This window comes from Elephantulus edwardii, unplaced genomic scaffold, assembly GCF_000299155.1.
Source record: "Elephantulus edwardii isolate Elephantulus edwardi_28Jun2011 unplaced genomic scaffold, EleEdw1.0 scaffold00013, whole genome shotgun sequence".
In the NCBI taxonomy this organism is placed as follows: domain Eukaryota; kingdom Metazoa; phylum Chordata; class Mammalia; order Macroscelidea; family Macroscelididae; genus Elephantulus; species Elephantulus edwardii.
Genome location: NW_006399763.1, coordinates 26,742,159 through 26,761,887, shown reverse-complemented (window position 1 = coordinate 26,761,887; position 19,729 = coordinate 26,742,159). Strand labels below are relative to the sequence as shown.

Genomic DNA, 19,729 nt, shown 5'->3' with positions numbered 1-19,729 from the left:
ATGTTCCACCACCTGTTGAAGAAATAGCTGAGGACTCAGGACTCCAAGTCCTGCAACTTTCATTAGACTATTCTATGGTAATTGACCACAGAATTGTTTAAATTTCCTGTTAGCTGAAGATGAAGCAAGTGTGCCATTGTCACATTTGTTTCATGTATATCAACACTTTGGGAAAGGCTGACCTTAGCACAAAATCTATTAGAAGAAGCTCATGGTTATGAAAAACAAGAAAGAATTGAGGAAACAATCTCTGGAGACAAAGAATTACATTTAATTTTTAACTTGCTTTCTCCTCCAGCGTAGGCTTGTTAAAATAATAGTTTTAGTATTATTAATTTTTGGACTCTGTCTTTTTTTAAAAAATAATTTTAATGCGCATTTACAGAGATTTTTTATTTCCATTTATTCACTGCTGCACATCTCTCCCCCCATCCCTCCCCACCCCAGTTCGCTCCTCTCTTTAAAAAGTAAAAGAAACACTCCTTCCTTGATACACAATTCCCCCGCACCCCTCTCAGAAGAGTCCACAATTAAGGTTTCATAGTGGAATGTACTTGGGACTCTGTCTTTTTAACCTTTTAGTAAAAATTTTCCTCTAGATCATAACAATTTCAAGAAAAATTAATGATACTGCAAGAATTTCAAATGGCCTTTTCTATACACAATAAAATATGGACCTCTACAGGAATAAAAGACTAAATCGAGTGGCAAGATAATGACACTTATCTAGCCTGTTGACCTCGATAGCACTTTTCATCCTCAAGAAGTTACAGAAGAAGACTTTCATTCATTTTCCCCTCAAGAATGATGACTATAGAATATCTCTTTGGAGGAGAGAAGGAGAGTAGACACACAGTACAGTCAGATAAAGGAGATCAGTCCCAAGTTGTTTGTCACAGGGTCAAGAACATCTTACATATATAACCACAAAATCTAGTTTATACAGATAGCCCCAGGTATTCCTTCCTGATGATCTTTAAATTTACTAACAATTACTGTTTTAAGTTTGCAAGAGATTTCAGATGTCATGCATGCCCAGAAGCAAAAGGAGAGACTCCTATGTAAAACCTTCTAGAGGAGAAAGCAGTGAGCTTCTCAACAGAACAGGGGATTAAACTCAGATACATGAAAAACAAACCTATAGCATATGCACTGTGATGATGAAGCTGTGTTAGGCACTTAACCAGACACACTCCATCTAGAAAATCAACTGCATGTGCATCCAGATATGTATAATAGTTCCTTTTCCAGGAAAGCTATGTCTATTTCCTCTTACAAATTAAATACGATCATTTTCTCCCAAGCTTAGTCTAGAAATGCTCCCACAAACTTTCCATTTACAAGACACCTTCCCTGTCTTCTCCACCAAAGATATGAGACTCCTGTCTTTTTTTTTACTTACTGAAAGTAAAAAATAAAGTTTTCTCATCCACATGCCGCTTCTTAGTATTTTTACTAGGAGGCGACAAGGGCCCTTTGTGTCCCATTAAGACTCTTGTGGTAAAAGAACTATTAACCCAAACATTGGTGCTAAGTCTGGTCTGGCAATATGCTTGTAAAAGCTCACAGCCACTGAAAATCCTATGAAGGGAATTTGTATTCTGTACACATAGGTTTACCATGAATTGCAACTGACTTGATGGCATTTTTTTTAAGAGTATCAAAATACTTCGTAAGGAGCTAATGAGACTTTGATAAAAGAGATTTTCAGGGATACTTTATGGTATCTCTAATAAAAGACTGCTTTTAGAGTCCAGGTATAATTCTGCCAGAGCCATCCACTTGATGACTAGCAAAAAAGCAGAACAAAGAATAATACAAATATTTAAATTCATGCACATGTCTTTTCTTTGCATGAATAAAAACATTTGGTCTTCTCATTTGTAAACTGTGAAATCATCCTCTTGAAGTTACATGAATAAAACAAATAAACAGAAACACTGTCTTTGAAATTTCAAGTCATAGAAACTCCATAAACTCCAGAGTTGAACTGTTCCATAGAGTTTTCAATGGCTGTGAACGTTCACAAACAAGTTACCAGGTCATTTTTCCAAGGTAGGTTTGAACCACCAACATTTTGCCTGGCAGGTGAGAACTTAACTTTCTGTGTCACCTAGAGAGGACTCCCAAATTTCAGTTGAGAGCAATTTGAAATGTTGTTTTATCTGTCAGCAGTAAACCGAAAATAGAATCTAGGTATTACACACTTTCCAAAAATGTATATTAAACATTTAACCACAGTTAATGAAATGAAACTTCCTTAGACGACTTCAGTGAATATATTTGAGTACCTAAAGGATCTCTGATGGAGTAGTGGAATGCATATTGGACTGCTGATCAGGAAGGATAGCTGTTAATCAGCAAGAAGTTTCACAAGAGAAGGATGAGTAGTCTGTCCCCATTAAGGCTTACCACCTCAGAATCCCAGTGAACGGTCCCTAAAAGTTAGATTTGAAGGTGATTTAGGTGGTATTTTTTCCCCCAAAGGCATTTAAAGGAACTGGTGGTGCTGTGGATTTATCTGTTAACCAAAATGCTGACAGACAGATGAGGCAGTCTGCTTTATAGACAATCAAGATTTATTACAATGGAAACCCTAGGGAATAGGACTAATCTGCACTACAGGATCAATAGGAATCGGAAATCAACTCTGTAGTAGTGAATTTGGGTTAGATAATAAATCAAGATCTTCTTAAGCAATGAGAAATTATCAGGTAACAGAAACCTACATGGTCTCGTGGGCCAGTGATAGTTTGGGTGGGATTTAAAACACAGGCTATAAAAGCTATGAAATGCAAGTTTACCAGCTGAATAACTTTCAGGAAAATACATTTTCTGAGATGAAAGTCCTTTGTTTATTAAACACTACAGTATTATCAGCTTAATGCAATTGTTACCTTAAGAGTTAAGAAAAGGGGAAAAAAAGGCAATGTGTATTCAAATATCTACTTAGTATAATTCCTGGTTATAGTAGGTATTCAACGAAAATATACTTTTATTCTTACCTTTGTGTTTTCTATCATGCTAGTAAATGTTAAATGACTTGATGTATAAAACTAGAAGGATAATAAATTAATAAAAAAAGCCAAGCTTACTCAATAGTCATCCTGGCCACTGATTCAAGGGAGTTGTAGCCAGCTGCTGTGAAGTTATCTTTATATCTTTCCATCTTAATAGCTTGCAACCATTCTCCAACAGAACAAAAAGTAGTGAAGTCTGGAGTGTTTTGATCCAGAAGAGGGCTTATTGGCCTTGATAGGAATAAAACAAATAAACAAACAAAAAACCCCAAACATTTTTTTTATAAATTACCAAAGAAATAATGTCTTGGTCCATATAACAGTTTAAAAGAATAAAAACAGAGTTGAACTGATTTCTACAATAACAAGTGAGTTCTAGATATGTGACAAATGCCCTAAATCAGAGACTGTCCAATAAATACAAGTTCACAAACGTATATTTTACTTGTACTTTATAATAATTAGATTATGTCTTTCACGTGCCTTTAAAAGTAGAATAAAGAAGATTCATAATTAGCAAATATTTATTCATTTGCTTCTCTACAATGCGTAGGAAGAAAGATGCATATTTGCCTGCATATTAACTTTTTCTGGTCACAAGGGTGCTACTGAGAACATAAATGCATTTGTTGTAATGATGGAGCCCTTGTGAGCACCACAAGTTAATATACTTCGGATGCCTAATTTAGTACTGATAGGGATCAATGTGTCATGTTTCCCTGTCAGTTGAAGGTGTATGATGACTAATATGCAATATAATTTAATAAGTAAAAATCAAAGAATAGAATGTTTGTGACACTTTGCAATGCCCATAATTGAAATATTATTTAATTCTGATTGAATTACTCATAAGAACTATTACTTTTATAGAGACATTTAAATAAATAATTTAGAACAAAATAAAAACAGATTATATACACTTGACAAAAAACATAGGTGACAATCAAAAACTCCCCAAAATGATAATTAAATTGCCTAGGAAACATATGCTACTTTGTCATAAAAAGTCATTTTAGAAAATTTTCCAAGTAATAGTAGCCAATAACAAATAATTATAACATTTAAATAAAACAGTAAGAGCAATAATACATTCATCTTAAGCACTAATCTGCTCAGTAGCCCATCTGAAAATGAACACTATGTAAACAATGATTTAATAGCTGAACCTTTTTCTGTTTTGTATTGGAGTGAGATGGAAGAGCTAAATGTTATTCACTTAAGTATTTCTTACCTACTACAGGTCCCAAGGGGTGTTTTCAGACTATTTGGGTTTCTAATCATTTTGTCTAGAATTCCAACTATCTGCTCAAACTTTGGCCTCTCTGCACGCTCCTTCTGCCAGCAATCCAGCATCAATTGGTGAAGACCAGCAGGGCAGTCCATGGGGGCTGGTAAACGATAACCTTCTTCAATTGCTTTTATAACCTAATAGCCAAAAGGATATTAAAATTATTACCGACTGAGGTTCAATTATAAAAAAATTAACCATCCAGCAGGCAGAGTGATTCATCCAGATGATACTAATTTGCAAAAGACTTACTTTTTTCCATAATATCCATAAATGTCTTCAAGATGGAACATGCTATGGTAATATTTTGCTTGCTGAAATCCACCAGCCACACCATAGATTCAAGATGGGCAATCACCTCCAGTGTGATTTACACCCTTGGAAATCCAGGAGAGGGTCAGCTAAGAGTTGGTCCTGACTTGACAGCAGTGAGGATTTTTTAGTGAGTATATGTGTCAGAGAGTTAAATAATGATGAGGGAGGATAGGAGGAGAATGGATACCTTTGAGCTGTGGTGCTGGAGAACAGTATTGAGTGTACCATGGACCGCCAAGAAAACAAACAGATTCATCCTGGAGAAGGTTAAACTGGTCTGCTCCTTGGAGGCAAGGATTCTGAGGCTTTTTCTGACATACTTTGGTCATGTTGTAAGGAGAGACCGGTCCTTGGCGAGGGACATCATGCTTGGGAGGGTGGAGGGTAGGAGCAGGAGGAGAAGGCACTCTGGGAAGTGGATTGATTCGGTGACTGGGGCAATCAGATGAGTGTGTCAGAGACAATGAGATTGGCACAGGACAGAGCAGGGTTTAGGGTTGTTGTACATAGGGTCGCTATGAGTCACAAGTGACTCAATGGCACATAACAACAACAACAACATCATATATAATTGTGAGTGTACATATTAATCTATAAATTTCTATATTTTACAAGTTGAAAGAAGTAATGCTAAGTTATCCAAAGTGTACTGAAAGAACTATTGTTTTGAATTAAGATAATACTTTTCAACAGGAAATAAAAAAAGTATGCATATATACTGATGAAAAACATTATTAGCACCACTGTTAAGTAACTAGTCTTATAATATAGTGTGGTGAGCAGGAACCAGATTGTACTAGTTCCTAAGAAACAGTGGTATCCCTTTCCATGTCCACAGTCAGTGATCCCACACTGGCAGACTAAAGAATTCATCAGGGGTGTGGGAGGAAAGTTATGCCAGAAACTGGCCAAATTGAGGCTTTTCTATTCAGAGAGCTAGTTGTTAAATGTTACCAGCACATCACTGTATATTCATATCTAGTAAAACTCTAAATGCTATTTTTATATCAAGCTTTGAAGGATAATAAAAAAAGGTTCCTATAAACATTCAGACTGTCCCCAAATTACTTATCATTCATAGTATTTTTTTTGTATTTATGTGGAAAGAAAATAAAGTCCTAAATATCAGAAATGGTTGGAAATCTGAGCAACATGGCTTTAACAACTGGAAAACACACATCATAAACAAGAAGGCTTTCATGGAAATCACGAGTATAGCAAAGATTAGTGTATAGACTTGGGGGAAGGAGAGTGAAGCAATAGGAAGGATGCAATGAGGATTTCAAGGGAGGGTTAATAATAGAAAAAGATCAATGGTAATTAATTATACACAATATAGTGTATACGAATAATTGTATAAAACACAATAATTTATTATATGATTGTATGAAACAGTAAGAATACAATCATTTGCATAAAACAATCATCAATCATAAGTGTAAATGAAAAACTATAAAATACAATGTGCATGAATGAAATAAGAGACACTAACTATTGCATAAAAGCAACAAAAAATAAAGAGAGGAGGGAGGGGGCAGCAAAGGGGGAAGGAGAGATGCTCATTGGAATGGTGGAGGCTGTGATGAGAAAAAGTGAGGAGAGTTTCAATGGAGAATTGAAGTACTAAAAGGGAAGAGCTTCCCTGGAGATAAACTTGTCAAAAGTAAACTCTAGTAGTAGTGTCGGCCTTATGGGAAAGATTGATTCCAACCCAGTACCCTGAGTAGGTTTCCTTCCATTTCAAAGGACTTGTGGATCTACGTTGGACTTTTTCTTATTAATACAGTATTTATTTATCTTCCCTCAGTCAAACCTGAGCCAATCACCTTCCCCAGGGGAGATACAGGGAAAGAGACATACAGGGTAGATAAGACACAGGAGGGGGAGAAAACCAACAAACTATGGGATGTGGGTGGAGAGGGCTGCTCCACCATCAGGCAAAAGAGTCCAAAGGCCTCTGAGAGGGCAAAGCTCAGAATGATTTAGAAGAACTTCTGCTTCCGAGAAGGATTTCTGGCATAACCAGTGATGAGGCTCCCAAAGACAACCCCAATCCCAGCTTCAGAGCCAGCCACTCCAACTGTGGCAGCCCCCACCCCAATACACTTGGCTGCTGTGTCAATATCCCTTGAGATGGTTCTGATTTGGAAGCTGCATCTAGGGATAAATGAAATCAAGAATATGGGGGTGTCAAGCAGCTGAAGTTCTCATCTGTCATAGTCTGATTGTTTCACCACTACTACAGACAATGGATGGCTCAGCAGCTGAGAGGTACTCCTGACCAAGGAAGAGGTGGAGAGAAACTTGGTGCAGACATACATTTTCAAGGGATGAGGGGCTGTGGCCAGAAAGCAGCTACTAGTACAGAGAAGATGGAGAGGGGCCACTTTGGACTTAGGACAGAAGAGATTCTCATTTGAAAGAAGGGCAAACAGACAAGGTGAGGAGGAAAAAGGAAAAATATGTCTTTTTAAAACTAGTAAGCTGTTCAGCTACTGAAAAAGGGTAAAGTTGATGACCATTAGAGCCCATTTCCAAGACTTGGGGGTGGGGTATGCTCACTCATAGTGATCACCTGAATTTACAGGTGGAAGTGGGAGAAATACGACAATGTCAAAACAGGCTGAGCTTGGATGTGTTTCTTCACCTAGCATGCACAGTTGTGTAGATGAAGAGGGAATGTTGTTGGCATGAGAAGCAGGGCATCATAAGGATTCCTGGATAGTTGATTTAACTTTGACCCAAGTCAAGGGGGCTAGGGCTGAGTGAGGACACCAACAGTTCTAGAACACAGGAAGAAGAAGTGTGGACTACTGAGCTTGAGCTGATGGTCATTTGAACCTAGCCATGGATGGCTGCGGAGGAGTTGACCAGAACCCAACCAAATGAAGAGACTAGGGCCAACTGCTGCAACGTGATGGCTTACTCTGGACTGTCTTTGCTTGTGGATGCAGATGCTCAAAATTTCCAAGTTGAATAGAAGATCCTTCAGTAAAAGGCACACACTTTTTCACTTAGAGTATTGGTTTGATAGGGGATGGACAAATTAGAAATTGGCTATTTAAAGGGTGATATTAGGGTATTAGACACGAAGTACTTGGCCTACACACTTTCACAAAAGTACTTGTTAGGCAGATGGGAAGAAAAATACCTGACAATATAACTGAATGAAATAGAATGTAAATGAAAGCTGCATAAAAGACAATGTACATGCACAAAACACAATATATATGAATAATAAAAAAGGAAAATATATTTTTTAAAAGAAGGCTATGCAAAACATTAAAATATTCTCCATAGAGATTATCAAACCTTGTGACACTAAATTGAGATGCCTGGATGGCAAATGTACTCTCTTTTCAACTGCTACTCTAAGACTGGTGGTTTGAAACGATGCAACAGTCCTGAGAAGTACAGGCTTGGGAAAAGCAATCTTGTTGTTAGGTGCTGTTGTGTCAAGGACATCTCATAGTGACCACTGAACAGCCTTCCCGAACCCTGCCCTATCCTATACCATCCTTATTATCTCTGACACACTAGAGTCCATTGCTGAAGTCATTGTGTCATTTATTTCACTGGAGGTTTTCCTCTCCTTTGCTGACCCTCTGTATTTCCAAGCATGATGTCCTTTTCCAAGGAATAAACTCACCTAACCACATATCAAAAATATAAAAGAAGAATCTACTACTGGTCAACTTACAGTCAAGAAAACTATGAAGAAGTTCTACTCATTAACAAAGGAGCTATCCATGTCTCCATGACAGTTATTGTTAGGTTATTGCTGACTTTTTAATTTTTTAACATTTAAGATAACATTTTAATTTTATACTGGTTTACTTCAGAAGTTTGTCTACATTGATTGTTAGACCAGATCCTTCCTCTTTCCTTTACCTACTCTTCCCTCCACCCATCGAATTCTGCAACTTTATGATCAATACCCCTACCTATTCTCATTCGTCTGCTCCCACCCTCGCCCCCTTTGGTGCAAATACCATTCCATAATGATGCTTTTATGCAGTATTTGTCCTTATGGGACTGAGTTTGTTCAGTTAGCATAATGCTCTCCAGTCTCTCCCAATATAGGTAGTAATTTACAAAATCATTGCTCCTGTGTGCTGTGTGTAAACGTAGCATAATTTTTCAATCCATTCGATTGTGGTTGGACAATTGACCTGTTTCCATGTTCTTGTGATGGCGATAAAGCTATTATGAACACTGGTGTACAAGTCTCTGTTGGTGCCTAAGTTCTCATAGTCTCAGGTTTTATTCCAAGAAGTGGAATAGCTGCATAATATGGAATTTCTATGTTCAGCTTTTTTAAAGAAATGCCATACTTGCCTTCCAGAGTGGCTGTACAAATTTGCAATGCCATCAACAATGTGTAATACTTCCTATCTTACCACATTCTCCAGTATTTATTACTTGCTTTCCTTTTAAACTTTGCCACTGCAACTGTAGTGAGATGGTATCTCATTGTGGTTTTGATTTGCATCCCTCTTATTGCTAGTGATTTTGAGCATTTCTTCATGTGTCTGGTGGTCATCCAAATGTCTCCCTCTGTGAAAAGTATTTCTGTGCCATGACAGTTGTTGTTAGGTGTCACTGAGATAAGTACAACTCATAGCAAGGCTATGAATAACAGATCTAAACCTGTCTTCTATTCTTTATCATTCTCATCATGTCTGATGCACTTGAGCCTTTTGCTACAGTCAACGTGTCAATCCATCTTGTTGAGAGTATTCCCCTTTTTCACTGACTCTCTACCTTTTAAAAAATGATGTTCCTTTCCAAGGAATAGCCTCTCCTAGTAGCATCCAAAGTATGTGAGATGAAGATTTTCCAACCTTGCCTCCAAGGAGCACTTTGGCTGCACTTTTCCCAAGACATATTTGTTTGTGCTTTTGGGGGCCCATGAGATATTCAGTGCTCCTCTCTGACACCACAGTTCAAAGACAGTAGTTTTCTTCCTTCATACTTATATATTATTCAGCTGATGCCATTTGAACCTAGCCATGGATAGCTGGGGAGGAGCTGATCAGAACCCAAACAGATGCAGAGGAAGTGACTGAATAGATCATGGCCTGAATCAGGTACACTTTGGCCTTCAAACTGACATAATTTCTCCTCAGTAATTTGGAGAGGTCCCTGAAAGGAATTTCTCAGTGCAATACAGTTCCTGATCTGACTGCTCATCTGAAGAGTGTATATTGCGGCTACAAAGCTAGAAGAAGTTGTTGGCAATTTCAATCTCTTCTCCATCTATTGTGATGTTATTTATAATTCCAGTGGTAAGGATTTTTGTCTTATCACCAAGGAGGATATTTAGATGCAATGCATACTGAGGGTTATAGTTTTTTATCTTCTGCAGTAAGCATTTCAAGTCTTCTTCACTTTCAGCAAGCAATGACTAAGTTGACTCAAGTGCAACGTGTGTGTCTGCGCGCGTGTGTGTGCGCGTGCGTGTGTGTGTGTGAGAGAAAGAGAAAAGAAGAAGGAGGAGGAGGAGGGAGGTAAGGAGGGAGGGGGAAAGAGAGAGAGAAAGATAGAGAGACTTATTTGATATAATAGTATAAATAGAGACTGACTTTGATGTAATAGTATAAATATTAAAACCTGGTGATCTCTAAAAGAAAGGAAATTATGAAAATTAGGGCAGAACTGAATGGAGGAGAAAACTGAAAAACAATTAAAATTATCAATAAGGAGGAGTTGATTCAAGGGATCAATATAATCTACAAACCACTGGCAAAGCTAACAAAGGATTAGAAAGAAAAGATACAAATAATCCAAATAAGAAATGAAAGAGGTGATCTCACAACAGATATAAAAAAGTGAATAATGGAATTTTATGAAAAACTATACTTAAACGGAGAGTAGCAAAAAATTGTGCTGCAATTCCAAAGGCATGCAGTTCAAGTCTACTAGCTGCTCCTTGGGAGAAGGATGGACAATCGCCCCCAGTGCAATTTACTGCCTCTGAAACCCCACTGGAGGGTCAGCTGTGAGTCAGTTTCAATTCTATGGGACAGAAAGAACAACAACAATGCTTACAAAATATGAAAACCTAGAAAATACTAACAAATACATAGAAACTCACAACCCACGTCTTGCTACAAAATTTAAAAAAAAAGATTTGTACCAGAAGGCTATACCAGATAATTTTATCAAACATTCAGAGAAAAATTGTCACCAATTCTTCATAGAGTATTTCAGAAAACAGAAAAAGAAAGAATATCCACAGGCTCATTCTTTGCAGCAAACATATCCCTGATATTAAAGTCAGGTAAAAACAACCAAAATAGAAAACTATTTTTTTTACCAATAGTCTCTTATAATTTACCAATATCTCTTATAATTAGAGAGGCAAGTATCATCAACAAAATCCTGACCAATAGAAAACAAAAGCATGAATTAAAAACAAGTAATTTATCATAACCAAGAGGGATTCTTAATTGGTATGCAAGGATGGTTCAACTTAAGAAAACCCATTAATATAATTTATCACATTAACAAAGTAATGCAAAGCACCACATATTTGATCTTATCAACTAATACAGAGAAGGTCTTTGAAAGAATCCAAAACATTTTCCTTACTAAAATACTCAACAAAAGGAGGATAGAAGAATTTCCTCAACAGAATGAAAGTATATACAAAATACAAGAGGCAACATAATTTTCAACAGACAAAGATTCAAAGAATTCTCCTTGAGAACAGAAATTAGACAAGGATGCCACTATCACTACTCCCATGCAATAGTGTTTTGGAAGTCTTGCTGAGAGCTGTAAGGCAAGAGAAGGAAATAAGAGGCATCCAAATTGGCATAGATGAGGTAAAATTGATTTTACATGCAGATGATAGGATAGTGTACTTAGAAAACTCTAAAGATTCAGAAAAGGGAAAAACAAAAACAAAAACAAAAAAAAACCGCACACAAAAAAATCCCTGTTGGATATTGTCAGTAAATACAGGAAAGTAGCCGGAGAGATGATCAACATACAAAAATCAGATTTCTCTACAAAGAGAACATATGAAAGGAAATAAGAAAAACAATACCAACTTCAACAACTAACCATATAATCAAATATTTAGGAATAAACCTAACTAGAGAAAAAAGAAATATACAAAAACTTACAAAAAAAATTACTCCAAAAAATAAAATAGGCCTACAGAAATAAAGAATATATAATGTTCATGTTGTCATTGAGTTGAGCATGAGTCATTGTTGTTGTTATGTGCTGTTGAGTCGTTTGCGACTCATAGCGACCCTATGCACAACAGCCCTAAACCCTGCTCTATCCTGCGCCAATCGCACTGTCTCTGACATGTCCATTCCGATTACCCTAGTCACGGAATCAATCCATCTCATAGAGGGTCTTCCCCTCCTGCGCTGTCCCTCCACCCTCCCAAACATGATGTCCCTCTCCAAGGACCCGTCCCTCCTGGAAACATGTCCAAAGTATGTCAGACGAAGCCCTAGAATCCTTGCCTCCAAGGAGTAGCTTGGTTTAATCCTCTCCAAGATGAATCTGTTTGTTTTCCTGGCAGTCCATGGTGCATTCAGTACTCTTCGCCAGCACCACAGCTCAAAAGCATCCACTCTCCTTCTGTCCTCCCTAGTCATTGTCCAACTCTCTGATGCATAACAAGCGACTGCAAAGACCATGGCCTGTATCAGGCGCACCTTAGTCTCCAGAGAGATACCGTTGCTCCTGAGTACTTTAGAGAGGTCCCTAACAGCAGACTTTCCCATTGCGATACGCTTTTTGATTTCCTGACTGCTGGTGCCAAGAGTGTTGACTGTGGAGCCGAGCAAACTGAAGCTGTGAACAATCTCAATCTCTTTGCCATCCATTCTGACGCTGCCAATTGGTCCAGTGGTGAGAATCTTTGTCTCCTTGACATTGAGCCTCAGTCCATACTGAAGGCTGCAGCCCTTGACCCTTTGCAGCAAGTACATGAGGTCCTCCTCAGTTTCAGCAAGCAGGGTTGTGTCATCTGCATAACGCAGATTGTTAATAGATCTTCCACCAATCCTGATGCCACAATTCTCCTCATAGAGCCCAGCCTCTCGGATAATTTGCTCTGCATACATGTTGAAAAGGTATGGAGACAGGATGCATCCCTGGTGTACACCCTTCCCAATTTTGAACCATGCAGTGTTACCCTGCTCTGTTCTGACTACTGCCTTTTGGTCCAAGTATAGGTTTTGCATTAGCACAATTAAATGTTCTCGGATTCCCATTCTTCTCAGAGTCAGCCACAGTTTGTTATGTTCCACAGTCAAATGCTTTTGCATAATCAATGAAACACAGATAGATATTCTTCTGGTATTCTCTGCTTTCAGCCAAGATCCATCTAACATCAGCAACAATATCCCTAGTACCACGACCCCTTCTACACCCAGCCTGGACTTCGGGCAATTCTCTGCTGATGTGCTGTTCTAATCATTTTTGGATAATCTTCAGTAGAATCTTGCCTGCATGGAAATCAATGACACTGTTCTGTAGTTTCCACACTCAGTTGGGTCACCTTTTTATGACTCATAGCAACCCTAAGAACAACAGACTTCAATGCTATCCTATCCTGTACCATCCTCACTGTCTCTTATACACTTGAGCCCATACAGTGTCAACAGTTTGGATGAGTCAATACTGAGATAATGACAATTCTACTAAAAGCAATTAACATGGTCAATGCTATCTCAGTACAGATATCAAGTACATTCTTCAATGATATCACCTTGATCCAGCAATAAGCAAAATTCAACAGGACAACAAATAACACTTGCTAGAGTAAATGTGGAGAGTTTGGAACTCTCATTGACTGCTAGTAGTAAGGTAAAATGGTACAACCTCTATAGAAGACAATCTAGGGCTTTCCCCAAAAGTTGGAAACAGTAATACTGCTTGGCCCAGCTATTCCACTTCTGAGAATATACCCTACAGAAACCAGAACCATGTTGCAAAGAAATGTATACACACCCATGTTTATTTCAGTGTTATTCACAATAGCACGAAGAGCTGGAAGCAGCTTAAGCACTAGTCAAGAAAAGAATGGTAGAGAAAAAAAAAAGGTACATCCACACAATGTAATATTATAAAGCACTAGATGGGAGGAAACAACACAAACAACAAAAACGCCATAGACCCAAACCATTACTGCGTAGGACCACTATTACAAAAATAGGATTGACATGGGGAATAGAGAACAGAGAAAGAATGGATAGGTATTGAACACTATATTGGGATGGGAGAAAGAAGGAACTGTCTGAAAGGAAGGGATGATTAAACATTAATGTATAGCAACTGACCATCTGGAAGAAGACATGTATTACACAGTGGTTTGAGGTAGAGGCAGAAGAAAAAGGTGCATTAATGTATTCCATCTTTTATTAATGTATTACATTAATGTATTGCATCTTTCTGTAAATTTTCATTAAAATCTCAATTTTTATAAACGAGTGGAAAAAGACCAAAAATAGATAAAGACAAGGGGGGGACGACGTGATCATTAGATTTTTAAGAAAATCAGGCAAAACGTAGCTATACCCAGACAAAAGTTGACTTTAAGGAATATTAATGAATCTAATACTACAGGAAATGTCTCCTTAAAAGTATGATGATACATAAGACAAATTTTAAATAAAAATTATTATAGAAGAAAAAAACCGAAGGATTTGAGTCTACTTTTCCCCCTCAAGTAAAAGCATTGAAATTTCATAGTAATTTTTTTAATTATAAACTTCTCAGCTCAAATTATTTCCAACTTTGAATGTTAGTGATGTCCTTCAATGTATTAGACCTTCCCCTGAGTTTTCTGTAGCTACCACACAGTTCTGGTAGTGTAGTCTATAATTGGATAATCTATACTGTTGTTAGGTGCCATCATGTCGAATACAACTCATAGTGACCTTATGAAAAGAAAAAATATCTGAACCTTGTTTTCTCCAGTGCCATCCTCACACTTTCTGACATACAAGTGTCCATGGCAGCAGTAGCCATGTCAATCCACCTGGTTGAGGGTCTTGTTCTGCTCTGACTCTCTAGGTTTCCTAGCATCATGTCCCTCTCCAAGGAATAGCTCCTGCTAGCAACATGCCCAAATTATGTAAGGCAAAGCCTCATCATTCTTGCCTCCAAAGAACACTCCAATTGCACCCTCTCCATTACATATCTGCTTGTTCTTTTGGCCATCCATGGATTGTTCAGTGCTCTTCTCCAACATCACAGCTCAAAGGAGTCAATTCCTCTTCTGCCATTCTTATTGCCTAGCTTTCAGATGCATACCAAGTGATCAGAAAGACTATGGACTGAATCAGACACACCTTAATCCTCAAACTGACATCATTACTCCTCAGTAATTTGGAGAGATCACTAACTGTAGATTTTCCCAGTGCAGTATGTCTCCTTATTTTTTGACTGCTGGTATCAAGGGTGTTAATTGTGGATCCAAACAAGATGAAGCTGTTGACAGTTTCAACCTCTTCTCTATCTGTGATGATGTTGCCTGGTGGACCAATGGTAATAAGAACATTGTCTTCTTGACATTGAGATGTAATCATACTGATGGCTGCATTTCTTGATCTTCTGGAAAAAGTGCTGCTTCAAGACCTCTTCACTTTTTGCAAGGTTGTGTCATCTTCATAATGTAAATTATTGATGATTTTTTCCTCCAATCCTGATGTCACATTCTATATAGCTCATTGAATTTATCACCTTTTACCAAAACTTTTACCTTTACTATTTCGATAAACTGCATTCCTAGCCTACTAAGCCTCCCAGCTATAAAGCTGAGAACAGTCCTAAATGCTCTCAATAACCATTATCTTTTGATGATCTGGCTTTTTAAATATTAATTTTAATTATTATACACCCACCCCCTTATCCATTTTTGAACTTGAAGAGTCATTAGCCCATGTCTTCATTATGTTTTTAATACTTTTTTGGTATTTATAGAATTATCTTGACTGACATTATGGGGGAAAAAAAAATCAACCCATTATGTCAAGTTATTCAAGTAATGTGGAGGGAAAAAACCAACCCCAAACTCTGTATGTCTAGTGAGTCAAAAACCACTAATAATAAGAACAACAGCCCACTGAGGATAAATCAGCTAACAGGAAACAATCTGGATACCAATCAATCCTGTTGTTTTGTAATTTTTATTTGGCTATCTTTCAAAAAATTTAAAAAGAAGTGTTATTTGTCCTAAAATAATAATTATCTGATAAACATGCAAATAGCAATCAATATTTGTTGAATATTTACCCTATGATTAACACTATTTTAAACACGAATCATATAACTTTCTTAAACACTTTTAAATTTTACAATTATTGCTTTAAGATATAAAGACTCTGAGATGCATACAGGGAAGGAAAGGGCCAACATCACAAGTTATAGGAGAGAAAATACACTTTGATTTTAGGATGCTGGACAAACGGCTCACGTTTTAAACACTGTGCCTCAATTGAGAAAATAAAAATTATTTCCCACAAGTAGTTACATATTCATAGAAACAATAAGGAACCTGGATAACATGACTAAATTTAAATGTCATATAACATTACATATTTTATGTCAATAACTATATTATTGTCAGAATTATTTAACAGCTTTGTGTGCTGAATTATCAGAAGTTTCCTGGGTTTGCTTGTTCAGATCTGGCGTTAGTCTAGAAAAAGCCAGCAAAGGGAAACAAGAAAAATTTGTAAGCAATCTTAATTCTAGATAGTTTCAGGAAGAGTAGAAAGCGATGAGGTCAAACGGCATTCTTTTTTTTTTTTTTTTTATAGAATCAAGAACACAGTAGGGACTCCTTCTCTTGTGAAGTTACAGTTATGAAGGAATATTTAGAAATAAGGATATAAATTTGCTCACTGAGAAAGGCTTACAATATTATTACTATTGTGACTATGACAAAAAGCATTAAACCTCACAATAAGGGCCTATAAAAACTCAAAATGGGATATAATAATGTTGGTTTATGTTTTCTGCTCAAAGTCTATTTTCACCTCATAAATTTCAAAATAAATTGACCTACATGTTACACAGTTAACTATTTTGGACTCCACTTATGGAACCTGTGGACAATATTATATAAAAATACTTTTAGAAGTCTCTATGTGAAAAGTACGAAGTCATATAAATGCTTATTTTATAAGGAAAAATTGATGAAAATAAATTTAATTACAAGCGTATATATTCAAGATTTTGATGTTGTTGTGCTGCTAGGTACCACAGAGAAGATTCCGACTTATGGTGACCCTGTGAGCAGCATGTCTAAACCCTGTCCAATCCTGTTCCATTCTCACCATCATGGGTATACTTGAGTCCATTGCTGCAGTCACTGGTCAGTCTATCTGTCTGAAGTCTTCATCTCCTCTGCCATCCCTCCATCTTTCCAAGCATGATATCGTTGTCCAAGTAATAGCCTCTCCTAGCAATATGCCCTGCATATGTGAGATTAAGCTTTATCAACTTTGCCTCCAAGAAGCACTCTGGCTGCACCTTTTCCAAGACATATCCATTTGTTCTCTTGACAGTCCATGGGATAGTTAGTAATCTTACCCAACACTACAACTCAAAGGCACAAATTCTTCTTCTGTCATCCATATTCATTGTTCACTCTAGATGCGTAGCAAATGATTGAAGATGGCCTGCATCAGGTGGACTTCAGTCCTCAAACTGAAATTATTGCTCCCTAGTAATCTGAGAAGAATGGGAATCCCAGAACACTTGATCATGCTAATGTGAAACTTATACTTGAACCAAGAGGCAGTTGTCAGAACAGAGCAAGGAAACACTGTATGGTTCAAAATTGGGAAAGGCCTATGCCAGGTATATGGCCTATCTCCATACCTGTTCAACCTGTATGCAGAACAGATCATCTGGGAGACTGGGCTCTATGAGGAGACATGCGACATCAGGATTGGTGGAAGATCTATCAACAATCTGTGTTATGCAGATGACACAACCCTGTTTGCTGAAACTGAGGAGAACCTGAAGCTCTTGCTGCTGAGGGTCAGGGACTGCAGCCTTCAATACGGATTGAGGATCAATGTCAAGAAGACAAAGATTCTCACCACTGGACCAATTGGGAGCATCAGGATGGATGGTGAAGAGACTGAGATTGTTCACAACTTTAGTCGGCTTGGCTCCACAATCAACACTCTTGGCACCAGCAGTTAGGAAATTAAAAGACGTATTGTGATGGGAAAGTCTGCTGTTAGGGACCTCTCTAAAGTACCCAAGAGCAACGGAGTGTCTCTGGAGACTAAGGTGAGTCTGGTACAGACTATGGTCTTTGAAATCACTTGCTATGCATTAGAGAGCTGGGCAATGACCAGAGAGGATAGAAAAATTGATGCTTTTGAGCTTTGGTGTTGTAGAAGAGTGCTGAGGGTACTATGGACTGCTAAGAAATCAAATAGATTCATCCTAGAGAGGGTTAAACCGGGCTCCTCCTTGGAGGCAAGAATTCTGAGACTTCAACTGACATACTTTGGTCATGTTGTAAGGAGAGACTGGTCCTTGGAGAAGGAAATCATGCTTGGGAGGGTGGAGGGCAGGCGCAGGAGGGGAAGGCCCTCTGGGAGGTGGATTGATTTGGTGGGGGCAATAGGGATGAGTGTGTCAGAGAAAAAGAGATTGGCACAGGACAGAGTTTAGAGCTATTGTACATAGGGACGCTATGAGTCACAAGCTACTAGATGGCACATAACAACAACATCAACAACAACAACAGTAATTTGGAGAGGTCCCTGAATGCAAACTCTCCCAGAGCAAAATGTTTCCTGATCTCCTGGCTACTGGTTCCAATATATTCGTTATAGATTCAAATATGAAGAAGCATTTGTTGCCTGTTGGTCCAGGGATGAGAAATTTGATTTTCTTGGTGTTGAGAGGTAATCCAAATTTAAGACTATAGTCTTTCATCTTCTGCATTTAGCATGTCTAAGTTTTTAAATGGCTTTGAATGGACAACTATAAAGGATTATGTAGTACCTTATATTTAAATTGTTTACTATTCTCATGACTACCAGAAACTATGATGGTGCATCAGTTAAGCACTGGGCTGGTAATTGGAATATCTTAATCCACAACCACTTCTCAGGAGAAAGATGTGGCAGGCTGTTTACTTGAAGACCATAACCTTAGAAACTCTACGAAGCCATTCTACTATGTCCTATAGACTAGTTAGAAATTAGAATGAGTTTGAGTGTGTGATTATTGTTAGTAAAATTAATAATCATTCCGTTTAGCATAAAGTAATAAAAATAATTGTGGTATGGTTATTAACAGAAAAAGAAATACATTTGTTTGTGTGTAGGTGCTTGTGTTGTTAGGTACTATTGGAAGTGCCCCTTAGTTGACCCTCTAACTGGTTTTCAGAGGGAGTTAATCACATGGGAGGAGATTGCCCATCTTTCTCCTGTGCTTATGTTAAAAAATTTAAAAAGTCCAGAACTTGTGTTATCAATTGTATTGATATTACTCAACACCAACACAATTAAAATATAGTTGCTGTGAAAGAAAAATAAAAGTATTTTACATTTCTGCATAATTTATTGACTTATTGTATTTAAATGCATACATTTTCTTTGAAAGACCACCAATAAAAAGGTCTAACAACTTACAAATTCTGCAGAAGAATGGAAACTGAAAATTTATTTGAAAAGCTCTTTTGATTTAAATAGCAAAGATGATGTCAAGTACCTCTCATTGTAGTTGAAACTCTAGTGGAAACAAGGATGTCATGGTGATGGTGTTCTTAGGTACCATCAAGTTAAGTTTGAATCATTGTGAATTTATGAATGATAGATCTGAAGACACATCATCTATTCTGTGCCACGTCACCTCTGACACGCTTGACCCCACTGCTTCGGAAACTGCCAATCCATCTGGTCGGGGTCTTCCTCTCTTTCAGTGATTCTCCCTTTTTACAGCCATGACATCCTTCTCCAAGGAATAACCTCTCCTAGCAACATGCTCAAAGTATGTGAGATGAAGCTTGGTCATTCTTCCTTTCAATAATGGCTGCACTTTCTCAAAGACATATGTTTGTTCTTTTGGCAGTCCATGGGATATTTAGTACTCTTCTCCA

The 19,729-nt window shown here is 37.6% G+C and overlaps 1 protein-coding gene across 3 annotated transcripts in view; it reads right to left on the bottom strand.

The window, feature by feature from the left end:
• EPHA7 (EPH receptor A7) overlaps nt 1-19,729 on the bottom strand; it is a 281,251-nt gene that overhangs the window by 7,716 nt on the left and 253,806 nt on the right. For all 3 annotated transcript variants that reach the window (XM_006881208.1, XM_006881210.1, XM_006881209.1), the window contains exons 15-16: nt 4,252-4,445; nt 3,096-3,251 (exon numbers count right to left, since the gene is read on the bottom strand). In XM_006881208.1, coding sequence (XP_006881270.1) covers nt 3,096-3,251; nt 4,252-4,445 — 350 coding nt within the window. The remainder of the gene's footprint in view (nt 1-3,095; nt 3,252-4,251; nt 4,446-19,729) is intronic.